This window comes from Astatotilapia calliptera, chromosome 19 (genome assembly GCF_964374335.1).
Source record: "Astatotilapia calliptera chromosome 19, fAstCal68.1, whole genome shotgun sequence".
NCBI classification, from domain to species: Eukaryota; Metazoa; Chordata; class Actinopteri; order Cichliformes; family Cichlidae; genus Astatotilapia; species Astatotilapia calliptera.
This window is the reverse complement of record NC_137440.1, coordinates 26,230,380-26,245,187: the sequence shown is the minus strand read 5'-3', so window position 1 is coordinate 26,245,187 and position 14,808 is coordinate 26,230,380. Positions and strand designations below refer to the sequence as shown.

Genomic DNA, 14,808 nt, shown 5'->3' with positions numbered 1-14,808 from the left:
AACTTTGGGATAGGCGGGGAATTGTTATCATTTGAGATCATTTCCAGTAAAGATCCAACTGTGATGTCATAAAGGCAATATAAGGAGACTGATGCTTCAGTTGACGAGAGGATTCGATTGCAAATTGTCTTTTCCCACTCTTGTGCACAGAGTGTAATAAAGATCACTATTTTTGACACCTACTTCGACTTGGGCTTGCTTTCTTCTCTTCCCTAACTCGACCGAACCTTAACAGGACACATACTGACTGCTTCTGTGGCTTTTAGCAAGTAACAGGATGGTTTTTGTAAGTAGACCTGCAGGAGAGGGAAACACAGTACGACATATTTAAGTTTGAGTGTTTTTTCAGTGATCCCAAACACACCTCAGAAATTTGCAAAAGCTACTTGAGAGAAAAAACCCCAAAGAATTCTGACTGTCATGAAGGTTCATCCACATGACTGTGTAACTTCCAGTTAACACTGTGGGGGAAAGCCAAACACTCTGTGACTTCCTCTTTGGAAAATTATTTTCACTCTCAATGTTTAGCTCCACCCTTTTGTACTTCAGTGCTTGACACTTTTTCTTTCCGTGCTGTCCTGACCTGACTGGAGTACTGCAGTCATATTATAGTCGGCTAAATAAACAAGCTCCCTCTGGCACAGTCGTTTATCAGCCACAGGTGGTTATCAGTCAGACTGAGTCAGGCGGTGCAGGTAAGTAGCTACAGTAGAGTTAACTAGACATGTAGACAATTATGAATACACTTTTCAGCAATGTGTTAATGAAAAAAAGCAGAGAATCATTAATTTGGGAAAGAACTCGTGGGAAATGTGAAACAAATAGTCGAAGAAAAATGTGACGTTATGAAAGTGACAGACAACATTACGAAAGAGTGCGTTTTAAAGCTGTCATTAAAACAAAATCGAAACTGCCTGTGTGGTTTCCTGTAAGTCACAAAGGATTTCTGTCTTTTTCTGCTTGTGTTCAGTCAAGATGAAGTTGCTGCTTGTTGTTGCTGCTGTTCTGGCTGTATCCAGCTGTGCCAGCATCTCTCTGGAAGATCTGGAGTTTCATGCCTGGAAACTCAAGTTTGGTGAGACAGCAGACTCTTTTAGTCTTTTTATTGCTGTTGATCCCTTTCTGTGCTTTTTAAATACTGTACAAGCCTCTCCTCTTTGATGTAAACCTTTTGTTTTTTAATTGTGTTCTGCTGACATTAAGATACTGTACAAGCCTCAAACTTGGAAAACTGTGGAAACAAAGGGAAATACACATTTTCCCTAAAATTCATTAATGGATTTTCTATTATTCTGTTTCTCATAATTTCCTTTTCCACTATGCAGAAAAGTCATATGACTCTGAGTCAGAGGAGGCTCACCGGAAACAAATCTGGCTCAACAACCGCAAACATGTTCTAGTGCACAACATTTTGGCAGACCAGGGTTTGAAGTCCTACCGACTTGGGATGACCCACTTTGCTGACATGGTATATGCAGAAAAACATGTGTCATGAATACTTTTAGTTGTAATTGTAAGGTTAAAAAAACAGAAACGAAAAACAAACTTTTGAACTACAAACTAATAAATTTGGTCCCTCTTGACCAGGAAAATGAAGAGTACAGACGACTGGTTTCCCGGGGCTGCTTTGGCTCCTTCAATACTTCTCTGCATCACCGCGGCTCTACCTTCCTTCGGCTACCTGAAGGTACTGATCTACCTGACACTGTTGACTGGAGGGATAAGGGATATGTCACTGATGTCCAGAATCAGATGCAGTGTGGCTCCTGCTGGGCCTTCAGTGCAGTGAGTACATAAGCCCCAGTGTTCTTTAATCCTGTAAAATCGGAAGTTTGTTCAACTATTGTCTGGGTTCAAATAGACTCATCCTTATTGCAGATTGGTGCACTGGAGGGTCAGAACTTCAGGAAGACAGGAAAGCTGGTGTCTCTGAGTAAGCAGCAGTTGGTCGACTGCTCTCAGAGCTTTGGCAACCATGGCTGCAATGGAGGCTGGATGGACTATGCCTTCAAGTACATCCAAGCAGCTGGAGGAATTGACACTGAGGAGTCCTACCCTTATGAGGCTGAGGTAAGCATTATGAAAAAATAATTACCATTACCTGACAATCATAATAATAATATAAGAAGTAGAAGTGTAAATCAGCTCATTCAGACAGTGTTATTAATCATGAAAGTGTATGAAGTTGTGTACTTCCAAAACACATATTAGCTCCAAGCCACATGAAGCCCACAGCATTAGCTACTTTACTGACTTCTTTCAAAACACATCTTTAAGATCACGGTGTTTTCTAAATGCTCTTTTTGTGAATATAATTATGACTAACACAATAAATTATAGCATCTTTTTTTCTGTATTAGGAAGGAAATTGCCATTACAACCCTGAAACTGTTGGTGCCACGTGTACCGGCTATGTTGATGTAAGTCCGAATGAAGATGCTTTGAAGGAGGCTGTGGCCACTATTGGACCGATATCTATTGCCGTGGATGCTTCTCATGAGTCGTTTCAGTTCTACCAATCAGGTGCACACACTGAAAAAAATGTCATGAAACCTTTAAATTGAAAACGATCAAATGTGAAGTGCTTCATTTGTCTAACTGACATATATTTCTAGGAGTGTATGACGAGCCTTCATGTATAACCTCATGGTACAGCCATGCTATGCTGGCTGTGGGTTATGGTACAGAAAATGGACATGACTACTGGCTTGTCAAGAACAGGTAAATACCCACATGTGATGCTCATATTTGAATTCATGCAGTTCACTCTTTCTAAGAGTGAGTGCTGATACACACACACACACACACACACACACACACACACACACACACACACACACACACACACACACACACACACACACACACACACACACACACACACACATGTAAAATGCATATTGTTTAAGCAGGTCCTTATGTCTAGTGTGGACGCTATTCATTTTTTGTTGCTAAATGTTGCTCATTTGTTCTTTCCTGTAGCTTCGGCCTTGGATGGGGAGAGAAAGGATACATAAAGATGAGCAGGAACAAATCCAACCAGTGTGGGATTGCTTCTAAAGCAAGCTACCCTCTGGTCTGAAGAGGTGGGAAGAAACCCATCCTCAGTTTTTCCTTCTGATTTGACAGAAATTTATTTCAGTGTTTTTAACTGGGTTATGTAACTAAAAATCATTTTATTTGTGGTGTTAAGAAGCTCTCTTTTCCTGCAATTGTGCTCATAAATTTATAAATACTGTAAATACATGCAAAAATAAATCAACTGTGAAACTGTGGTCTGTTGATCAATCTATCATCCAGGCAGAAATGTTCAGCACCTGTGGGTAAATTTCTAGCTTTCTGGAGACATTTTGGACACTTTCAGACTATAGACTGTCAGCACAGATTGATAGATTGTATTTATTTATTTATTTTACATTTTTTAAAATAATTACCAAATCAGAAAACGGGTTCCAGAAAAAAAAAATCAGCTATGGGTTTTTCAAGTGAATAATAATATTCTGAAACAGTTGTGATTTGTATCTAGAGTGGAACGCAAATTTTGTCATGCTGTGTGGTGTGGTGTGGCCGCCAGGTTGTAGGACCCAAACCCAGGACTCAGAGATGGAATAATTTAAAGCAACAGGTTTATTACTGGGAAAACTTTACATAAAATAAACTCACAAAAAACCAAACCAAAACCTCAAACATAAAAACTAGGACTAAAGTGGACTCAAGAAACTAAAAACTAAGAAACATGAACCAGGACAACCAGGAACTATGCACTAGAAATAAGACAGGAACACGAAGGGAAAAAACTCAGCACGGTGAGGGCACAACCAGACCAGAAACAGAGACAAACACAGGGCATAAAACGCAAGCAGGACAATGAGAGGAAGGGGAACAGGTGGAAACACAATTGGGACAAATCAGACCTAATGAGACTAAGGAGAAGCAAAGCTAGACACACTGCACACAGGACAGGGACTATCAAAATAAAACAAGCACATGACAGGCACAGCAGCAAGGACTACATAGTGAAGAGAGGGAACACAGAGCACAGGGACAAGAGTAAGAAACTGCAAACCTACACTAAACATGACGGGCACAGGAACCAAAACCTAAGAACTAGCAATCACAAGACAAAAAGGAACTAGAAAGCGAGAAGTAGAGAACAGAAACCAAAACACTAGCAGTCATCAACCATGATGACATCAAAGCTCAATAAGAGTACAAAACTCAAAACACTGGGTCACCCTGACAAATTTAAAAGTTGATTCAAATCAATTTAGTTTTATTTTCTGTAATCCATCCCTGCAGAAAGAATAAATCAGGAGTTGACATCTCAGATTTTATTTTACTTGATCAGATTCTAAAACACTTCTGAAATATTTCTCCAGATTCCAGATCTTATGATGATGAGTCTTTACAATTTTCTGCAATTTTCCACAAATTGTACAATTTTGTGATGAAAATCCTGGACAGGTCAGTGTTGGTTAGTAGGGCTGTCATGGACCCCCCCCCCCCCCCCCCCCAAAAAAAACAAAAAAACAACAAAAGAAAAACAAACCCGAAAGCAAAAAACCAAACAAAACAAAAAACAGTGACCATCAGGATATGATGGTAGATAATAGTTTGTGGTCTGCACACCATATAGTTCAGCTGCACACACAATTCACTTTTACACAGTGGAATAGTTTGTCATAAAGCAGATGGACTTCTCCTGTTGAACAATCCTGCTTCCACTTGAAATGTCATATAAAACTCTGAAGGTAAAGAGATTTATCTACATGTTTAAAAGTGATGAAATTCAAATATTCGCCAGAGAATAAGTCAGGGAGAGAAAATGCATCAAAGTAAGAGAGAGAACACTGAATTATCCCAGAAAAAAATGGAAAAGAGACACATGCAGTTGTAAGCAGCATGAAGATTTGGCTTTGCTCAGTTATAGCTGAATAATGCGAACTTGCCACTGTGGTGAAATAGCCTTAGAAACAAATAACAAAATGGTCACATTCTGCAGTTTATAGTGCAATCTTAAAGGCAATACAAGGGCACGTCACAAGAGGGCGCTAGAGGTTGTTCATCAAACGTGTTGCTTTATTTTTCAAAGCGCAAAAAGAAATGTGATGGAGATTTGATGAGGTTTTTTTTTTAATAATCTAATCTTATAACTGATAAGTGACATTTCATAAAATGGAAATGGAAAGCTTTCTTGTAATTCCTTAATTCGATGGGGCGATCGTGGCTCAAAGAGTTGGCAGTTTGTCTTGTAACCGGAAGGTTGCCGGTTCAAGCCCCAGCTCGGACAGTCTCGGTCGTTGTGTCCTTGGGCAAGACACTTCACCTACCGCCTACTGGTGATGGCCAGAGGGGCCGATGGCGCGATATGGCAGCCTCGCTTCTGTCAGTCTGCCCCAGGGCAGCTGTGGCTACAACTGTAGCTTGCCTCCACCAGTGTATGAATGTGAGAGTGAATGAATAGTGGAATTGTACAGTGCTTTGAGGGCCCCGAAAAGCGCTATATAAATGCAATCCATTATTATTAATTTACTTTATAGGTAAAATTATTATTATATATTATACTAGATTATAATTATTATAATATATATTATATATTATCAACATATTGAGAACAAAATCATAAATAAAATAAAATAAAAATGTAAAAATCAAAACAAAACGCAACACAAGAGAAGACACATATCCCCACCTAACTGTAGCGAGATAAGGAAAAAAGATATAAATAACACATGAACAATTTGAAGTGCAATGGTTGTTGGTGTGCAAAAACCTGTGTACTGCACACAACAAGGGTTTGTTACCAGGAAATTGTTATTGCACATAGTGAGTCCCTGGTATGTCTGTATTTGTTCGAGGAAAAGTTTGGCAGAGTTTAAGTCTGACAGTTTCAGAGAAGAAGCTGTTTCTCACATTTGTTATCAGTGGTTGTAGTGGGGGAAGTGGAAGTCACCACCTCAGAGGGGCCCTGGCAACTGTGAAATGAAAGTTTTTTTTGTTTGCATCATTCAGAAAAAAAGCCGGAGAGAGCGAAGCAGCAGCAACACTCTCCCTAAATTATGTGACAGAAGCTCATATTATTGTCAACTAAGAGTTATTCCACTTTCAGTTCAAAGCTTAACAACTCTCACTAAGTAACTCTATCTGTTATTGTTGGACCAGGTGAGGTTAGTTATGCATTTTGAGAAATGTTATTCTGCCTGAGGAAATAGCATTATAAAATACCATAATGACACTCCTACTTAATTAAAACAAGCCATTAAAGGTAGGCCCTTCTATGGTTATGGATCAGCCTACCTGATGTAAACCCGAATAGCAGTCTGTTTATTAGATTTCAGTGCCTATGACAGTTTTCAATAACAAACACCACATTCAGATGCCCACAAGTGACACCAAGACAACCACAGGTTGATCAGCTTTGTAATTGTATTATCAGATATGCCTTATGTTCTGGACACTCAGGAGAAGAGAGATCAAATTACAGAAGAGATCATTCATGACTGTTGCGCTCCTTGTTATTGCTGAGTGAGCATAAATAAAATGTTTCCTTAAGTGAGTGATGTCATGTGATCTTCTGTAAACTCTTGAAATGAAGGCAATTGCATTTCTTTTTGCTTTATGTTTGGTTCTTTTGTTAGCCAAAAAGTTGTTGCCTTCATTTTAAACTACAGTGTCCTGGATGCCCAAGTTAATGTAGACTGAGACTGTAACAGACTGTTAATGTACAGCTCCACCTTTTTCTGTTCCACCGCTTCACGTTCTTTCACTTTCTTTACAAATACCTGTGCTGACCTGGAATACTGCAGTCATGCTAGTAGCCCACTATATAAGAACTCCTCTCTGACGCAGACCTATATCAACCACAGGTGATTATAGTACACTCTGCACAACAGATACGGACACTGAGACAGGTAAGTAACTACAACACAGATAACTAAACATGTAGTTTAGTTGTAAAAGTGTAAATACACTTTTCAGTTATTATGATGAAAAAAAATATTAATTTCAGAAAAACATTTCTGGAGAAGGTAACATAGAAACTCCCAAATAAAATGGGACAAAGTGGATATTGTCAAATGAAAGTGGCATGTAATATTATGACGAAAGCATTTTAAAACATGTATTACCAAGAAAGAATTTAAAAAAAAATCCGTTTTCATCAGAAACATAAGTTTCCTGTAAGTCACAAAGGATTTCTTTCTTTTCTGTTTGTATTCAGTCAAGATGAAGTTGCTGCTTGTTGTTTCTGCTGTTCTGGCTGTATCCAGCTGTGCCAGCATCTCTCTGGAAGATCTGGAGTTTCACGCTTGGAAACTGAAATTTGGTGAGACAGCAGACTCTTTCTCTCCTCTTTCATTTTTTCTTTTTGTCAGAAGCTTCTGATCAAGTTTTATGTTTTTTAAGATACTGTACAAACCTCAAATTTAGAAAGAAAGATGAGCTCACCTGTGTTTTTACTTGTGCTAAAGATTATAAAACTGGAAATAAAGGAAATATGTTAGCGGGTTTAAAATACAAAATGATTAACTTTCTTTTGTTTTTCCCCCCCCCATGATTTCCTTTTCCAATTGGTAGAAAAGTCATATGACTCTGAGTTAGATGAGGCTCAAAGGAAGCAGGTCTGGCTCAACAACCGCAAATTTGTGCTAATGCACAACATCTTGGCAGACCAGGGTTTGAAATCCTACCGTCTTGGGATGACACACTTTGCCGATATGGTATGTGCAGAAAAAGACATATCATTTAGATTTGATCAATTAACCATTTAAGTTGTCATCAATATTTTTCAATATAATCAGTATGTGAGGATGCAAAAAAAACCCCCATATTTTTGCATAAAAACCATGAACTTTGCTGCTTTTTACCAGGACCATGAAGAGTACAAACAGCTGGTTTCCCAGGGTTGCCTTCACACCTTCAATGCTTCTCTGCCTCAGCGTGGCTCTACCTTTCTTGGCCTGCCTGAAGGTACTGATCTGCCCGACACTGTTGACTGGAGGGATAAGGGATATGTCACTGAAGTCAAGGATCAGAAGCAGTGTGGCTCCTGCTGGGCCTTCAGTACAGTGAGTACATAAAATTTTGATTTTGTGTTCTTTGGGAAACAGAAACTGTTGTCTGGTTTGAAGCTGAATCATCCTTACTGCAGACTGGTGTACTGGAGGGTCAGCACTTCAGGAAGACAGGAAAGCTGGTATCTCTGAGTGAGCAGCAGTTAATGGACTGCTCTCACAGCTTTGGCAACAATGGCTGCAAAGGAGGATCAGTGAAGCGGGCCCTTCAGTACATCCAATCCAATGGAGGAATTGACACTGAGACATCCTACCCCTATAAGGCTAAGGTAAATAAATAGCAATATATCAAACACACACACACACGCACCTGTTTCTTCTGTGATTTAAATCATAAACCTTGAATATATGCAGTCAGGTCTTTATCACCTGAATATCATCACATCATAAATATCAGAATTATAAATGCAAATCAGCTCATTCAGACAGTGGTGTTAATAATGGCCATGCATGAAAGGCTGTACAGTACTGCCAAAACATATGGTAGCTCCAAGCCCTGTAAAACTCACAGCATGAGCTACTTTATTAACTTCTTTCAAAATCTATTTTTAACATCACAGTATTTAGGCAAACTGTCTGTTTGCTATATAAATGTGTCACAACAGTAAAAACTTATAATAGCATATGTTCTCTGTATTAGGGTCAACGATGCCATTACAAGCCTGATGGTATTGGTGCCAAATGCACTGGCTATGTTCATGTCAAACCCAGTAATGAAGAAACCCTGAAGAAAGCTGTGGCCACTATCGGACCGATATCTGTTGGCATTGATGCTTCTCGTCATTCATTCCAATTCTACCAATCAGGTGCAGATATTGAAAAAATATTTGTTAAGTGCAGAGAAACATTTTTAAATTGGAAAAGAAATGTGAAATGCTTCATTTGTTCTTTTGTTCAGTCTGATTGACATGTATTTGCAGGAGTGTACAATGACCCCGACTGCAGCAAGACAGTGTTGGACCATGGTGTGCTGGCTGTGGGTTATGGTACAGAAAATGGACATGACTACTGGCTGATCAAGAACAGGTATTTACTCCCATGTGATGCTCATATTTTAATTCATGCACTTCACTACTTCTAACATTCACTGAATGCTGATACAAAAATATGTAAAGGCATCTTATTTATGCAGATCATTATTTCTCCACATGCTTTTGGACTGTTAGTGTGAACACTATTAATTTTTAGCTGCTAAATGTTGTTAAACTGTGTAATTTCTTTTTTTTCTACAGCTGGGGTCACAGATGGGGAGACAAGGGATACATTAAGATGAGCAGGAACAAATCCAACCAGTGTGGGATTGCTTCTCAAGCAAGCTACCCTCTGGTCTGAAGATCGGAAGAAACCCATCCTCAGTTTTTCCTTCTGATTTTACAGAAAATCTGGTTTGCCCAGAATTTATTTCAGTGTTTTTAAGCAAGTTGTTTTTAACTAAACATAATTTTATTTGTGGTGTTAAGAAGCTCTCTTTGCCTGCAAAGGTGTTTGATGGAATAAATGTATAACTACAGCAAATACATGTAAAAATAAATAAATAAATAAGCTATGAAACTGTGCTCTGTCGATCAATCCATCATCCAGGCAGAAACGTTCAGCACCCATGGGATGCGTTTCTAGTTTTCTGGAGACTTTTGTGTTCTCCAATGAATAAAGCCAATGTTTCCCAGGTTCAGTTTGTTGAGACGTTTGATATCGCATTACTTACAGAATTTGTATGGTTATTATTGAGACATACATACTGATCTCCACTCCATTATTAAAATAACAATTATTTTAAGGTAAGAATATCTCTCAGCATTTAGCTAGCTTAAAATTTGTGTGACAAACATCACATTTTTCCAGTTTCTTCAGCTGATGGAGACAAACAGAATAAATTCTTTGGTGACCTCAAAACTTCATAGATAGTGTAACCAAACACTTTTTTAAGCTAATCAAAACCCAAAATAAAGCAAATGATAGTTAGAACAGGTTTATAACACAATGATTATGACCTTTCTTGAAAAATAACAAACGTCACAGGAGGCCTTCTATACTTATGAAATTCACCGTGTGTATTAATTATGATGGAATTTGTTTATTAAAAATCATAGTTACGGATAATAAGCTACCTTTAATTTTGACATTTCTGGTATTTTTGTAATAACAGAAAATATTATTTATATACATGCAATCTGTATATATAATTTTCAACACTGAATATTTTCAAACAGGCCAAACTCTACCGCTGAAGCTTGCGCAGACTTCCTGTGACTTTATTCATGAGGAGATCAATCTGGCGCTTTTAGCCAAGGTGGAAAACTGCATCCATGTTTGGATTCTGATTAACTCTGTTTAACTAGCGATACAGTACCCAGAGTTGTGTGTCTAATATTGTCCTTTCTCAGTCATCACTGTGCCACAGTGAGGAAAAGCATGGCTCAACACCTGCACCAGCTGGCTGACAAACTTGGAGCAGCTGTCATCCTGAAAGCAGGAAGCTTCACTGAACGCTTTCTAACTGCTGATTCTAGAATGGCAGAGGATGCCCCACCTGAAGCAAGATGGGTACTTTTAAAAGGGTTTGAAAGTGCATTAATGTGCCAATCTTGTTTTATTTTCTGAGCATTTGCACAATTAATGAGAATTAACGAGAACTATAATCCTCAACAGGTACCATGGTCATTAAAAGTCATTCAAATCAATTCAGTCCAATTCAATTGGAAACAGTTGCCTCAATGTTCTTTATATTGTAAGGCAGACCCTACAATAATAGATACAGAGAAAAAACCCACCAATCATATGACCCCTATGAGCAAGCACTTTGGCGACAGTGGGAAGGAAAAACTCCCTTTTAACAGGAAGAAACCTCCGGCAGAGCCAGGCTCAGGGAGGGGCGGGGCCATCTGCTGCCACCAGTTGGGGTGAGAGAAGGAAGACAGGATAAAAGACATGCTGTGGAAGAGAGACAGAGATTAATAACAAGCACAATTCAATGCAGAGAGGTCTATCAACACATAGTGAGTGAGAAAGGTGACTGAAAAGGAAAAACTCAATGCATCATGGGAGTCCCCCAGCAGCCTATGCCTATTGCAGCATAACTAAGGGAGGATTCAGGGTCACCTGATCGAGCCATAACTATATGGTTTCTCAAAAATGAATGTTTAAGCCTAATCTTAAAAGTAGAGCGTGTGTCTGTCTCCTGACAGGAGCATCAACACATCCTCAGGGGTTTCAACCAGCCTGGAGGTCTTAGGGACAGATGGCTGCTATAGCTGGAGCAGTACCCCCAGCCTCTCTGCAGACCTGCAGGCCTGGTAGTGAAATATGTCTCCATGTGTAAATGTATCCAGTGTTGTCCCAGACATAATGCAGATTTGATTTTAAATACTAAATAAATATGCTGCTTAGATTAAACTAAACTGAAGATAAGGATTTTATGGAACTGAGATTTGCAAAAATTACTTGAAACCAAAGAAAATTATCTGTCTGACTGACTGTCATGAACTTTTCTGCACCTGACCATCTAGCCCCCCGTGGGAGGTGGAAAAGCCAAACATTCTGTGACTACCTCTTTTGAATATTGTCAAATCCTGCCATGAAAGTGTAGAGAAGCTGGCTATGCCTCTGTCTTTTTCTGCTTCTTCTCAGTCAATATGAAGTTGCTGCTTGTTTTTTCTGCTGTTCTGCTGTAACCTGCTGTGCCAGCATCTCTCTGAAAGATCTGGAGCTTCACGCTTGGAAACTCAAGTTTGGTGAGACAGCAGACTCTCTTTCTTCTCTTTTATTTTCGATTTTTGTCAGAAGCTTCTGATCATGTTTTATGTTCTTAAAGATGCTGTCCAAGCCTCAAACTCAAACAAAGAAATGCTCACCCATGTGTTTACTTGTGTAAAAGTTTCTAAGACTAAAATAAAAGGAAACATGTTAGCAGATAAAAAAAAAAAGATTAATTTCTTTTTTCTGTTTTTCTCATAATCTCCTTTTCCAATTGGTAGAAAAGTCATATGACTATGATCTAGGTCAGAGGAGGTTCACTAGAAACAGGTCTGGCTCAACAACCGCAAGTTTGCACTAGAGCAAAACATCTTGGCAGACCAGGGTCCAACTTTTGGATAAATCCCCATAATTTTTCCCTGTTTACCAGGAACATGAAGAGTGCAAACAGCTCGTTTCCCTGGGTTGCGCGTCTCCTTCAATGCTTCTCTGCCTCGCTGAGGCTCGACCTATCTTTGCCTACCTGAAGGTACTGATCTAACCAACAGTATTGACTGAAGGAATAGTGCTAACTGACACTGAGACACAGAGAATGTGAACTTTTCCAGAAATGCAAAAAAAGAAAAAAAAAAGTTCAGTCGTAGTCTTACAAAAAAGAAATCCAGAAACTTGTGAACAGAGATGAAAAAATATAATTTGTGTGGTGTAAAAGTTTCTTAGTTTCTGAGATACGTCCTGGAGTAAGAACATATTTTCCAGAGTGTCTCACTTATCAAACCAAGTCTGTAGTTGGGGCCTTGAATGGGGAGAGAAAGGAAACATTAAGATAAGCAGGAACAACCAACCAGTGTGGAATTGCTAATTCCAAAGTAATTCCAATATCTTTGGTCTGAAGATTTCAGAAGAAACTCATCTTCATTGCTTCCTTCTGCTTTGACCAAAATGTATATGAATGTTTTTAACCAAGTTATGTAACCAAACATCATTTGATTTATGGTGTCAAGAAGCACTCTTTTCCTGCATTGGTGCTTAACGGAATAACGTCATAAAGACATCAAATGCATGTTAAATAAATAAAAAGAATGCTTTATACTAAGATGCAAAAATTGTAATTGTGTTTGTTACGTTGTGTTGGTAGTGTGTAGCTTATTACCCATGAAGTGGTTTTTAGCATTAGAAACTATGGTCAGTATCATCCAGTATCAACAGAGAAATGTTAAGCGTGTGTGGGATACATTTATAGTTTTCTGCAGACTTTTGTGTTCCCAAAAGAATAAAGCTGAAGGGTCCCCATTTTCCCTGTAGACCTGTCATGGATGACATTTTTGTTTCAATCATAAATTTGGATTTATGTGTTTTTTTTGTTGGACAGACTGCCAATCCAGTTTCCACCATCAAGTCAAATATGTGTAATCTGTATTTTTGCATATTATTTAATAAAAAACAATAAACCATTTGAGACTACAATACTACATTTAAAAAAAATAATAAAATTATGACCAAATCAGCAAATAGATACCAGTTTTAAAAAAAGGAAAACTGGTCTCTACACACAGAATTCAGGTTTACACAGTGGACTAGCTTGTTTAAAGAGCTTGGCCTGTACGTTGCAGGAAAATTCAAGAGGGTAAAAAACAAAGCCCATTCGCCGTTTCGAGGTATGCAAGAGTTTCAGATCCAGATCTAACGTCATAATTTTGCTCCGCAGGGAATAGACGACAAGAGAAAAAGATGGCTCCCACTCCAGAATCTAATGCATCCACATCCACTGTTGTGAGAGGTTTGGTTGAGAAAGGATGGGAGCAGAAGTGAAGTGTTGTTTGAGAAAGTCGAAGGACGACTGAGCTGCTGGGGTTCACTGGAACTGTGATTTGGCAAGTTGGGTTAGAGGCATGGCAACTTTACTGAAGTCCCAGTAAAGTTAGCAAAACCAAGGAAACGTTGCAACATCTGCAGTTCTCAGGCAATGGCCAGTCCATGACTGCTTGCACCTTTGCTGGGCCTGGTTTGAGATGTCCCTTTGGTAGCCCAACAATGTATCTTTCCTGTAGCCCAGCAAAGATACACTGTCAACATAAAATTTGCCTTTTAGAAACAACTTCTTGTGCAGCTGCTGCAGGACAAACCTTAAGTGATTTTATGTTCTGAGAGAGATCGTGAGAAAAATAAGATGTTATCCAGGTAGACAAACATGAAACAATTTATGAAATGCCAGACAACGTCATTAACTAGGGCCTGAAAAACAGCAGGTGTGTTAGTTAGTCCAAAGGGCATTACCAGGTGTTTGAAGTGTCTGTGATGGGTATTGAAGGCCATCTTCCACTAACCCCCTGCCTAATTCTCATCAAGTGACAGACAGATGTGGAGGAAGAGACAGAGTGAGATCCTTTCTGAAAACTTCAGCCAAATCATGATAAACAGTTTGGAACCCTGAACCAAACCCACCTGCGTTTTCAGGTGGGTTTGGTTCAGGGGCTGTAGAATCTGAAGGGAGAGTGGATTTTAAACAGTTCTTATGGAAAGACAGCCTCCATCCAGACTCATTTTGTTTCTCAGTTGATGTGCGGATTGTTGGGTCGTAACCAAGGGTGACCATGGACCAACAGGGTGATGGGGGCTTCAAATCATAGAAACTGATAGCTTTGGTGGGGTTATCCAACAGAGTGAGTGAGGTGGGTTTTGTTTTGTAAGTGATATCCTGGATTTAGTTTCCAAACACAGAGACACACAAACGAACACAGACAGAGGAAAAAATGGGAAAAGACAGACAGAAGACCCAATCATAGGGGAGAAGCCAAGGAGGACTGAGGGACCCTGACACCTCCACCTTTTTCTATTTCAGTACTTAACATTCTTTCGCTTTCTTTACTTTACTCCTGTCCTGACCTGACTGGAATACTGCAGTCATACTAGTGGTCTGCTATATAAGACGTTCTCTCTGACGCAGACCTATATCAACCACGGACACTGAGACAGGTAAGTAGCTACAGCACGTAATTAGACACATAGGCGAGTGTGTAAATGCACTTTTCAGTAATATAAT

General features: G+C 39.1%; 1 protein-coding gene and 1 pseudogene across 3 annotated transcripts in view; both read left to right on the top strand.

The window, feature by feature from the left end:
* Positions 1-542: 542 nt before the first annotated feature.
* LOC145422580 (cathepsin L-like peptidase) lies at positions 543-3,275 on the top strand. 2 transcript variants are annotated; one of them, XM_080294098.1, is made up of 8 exons: positions 543-695; positions 971-1,075; positions 1,326-1,468; positions 1,588-1,785; positions 1,879-2,070; positions 2,361-2,523; positions 2,616-2,721; positions 2,983-3,275. In XM_080294098.1, the coding sequence occupies exons 2-8, from the start codon at positions 976-978 to the stop codon at positions 3,080-3,082; spliced, it is 1,002 nt and encodes a 333-aa protein (XP_080150224.1). In that variant the 5' UTR covers positions 543-695; positions 971-975; the 3' UTR covers positions 3,083-3,275. The 2 variants fall into 2 exon arrangements, with proteins under 2 accessions (XP_080150224.1, XP_080150225.1); XM_080294099.1 differs by having other exon boundaries at positions 675-874.
* A 3,529-nt stretch (positions 3,276-6,804) lies between these two features.
* LOC145422388 (uncharacterized) overlaps positions 6,805-14,808 on the top strand; it is a 30,874-nt pseudogene continuing 22,870 nt past the window's right edge. Inside the window, exons 1-9 of the transcript XR_013903672.1 lie at positions 6,805-6,911; positions 7,220-7,324; positions 7,576-7,718; positions 7,869-8,066; positions 8,150-8,341; positions 8,713-8,878; positions 8,993-9,098; positions 9,305-9,427; positions 14,713-14,741. The product of XR_013903672.1 is annotated as an uncharacterized LOC145422388 (transcript). The remainder of the gene's footprint in view (positions 6,912-7,219; positions 7,325-7,575; positions 7,719-7,868; positions 8,067-8,149; positions 8,342-8,712; positions 8,879-8,992; positions 9,099-9,304; positions 9,428-14,712; positions 14,742-14,808) is intronic.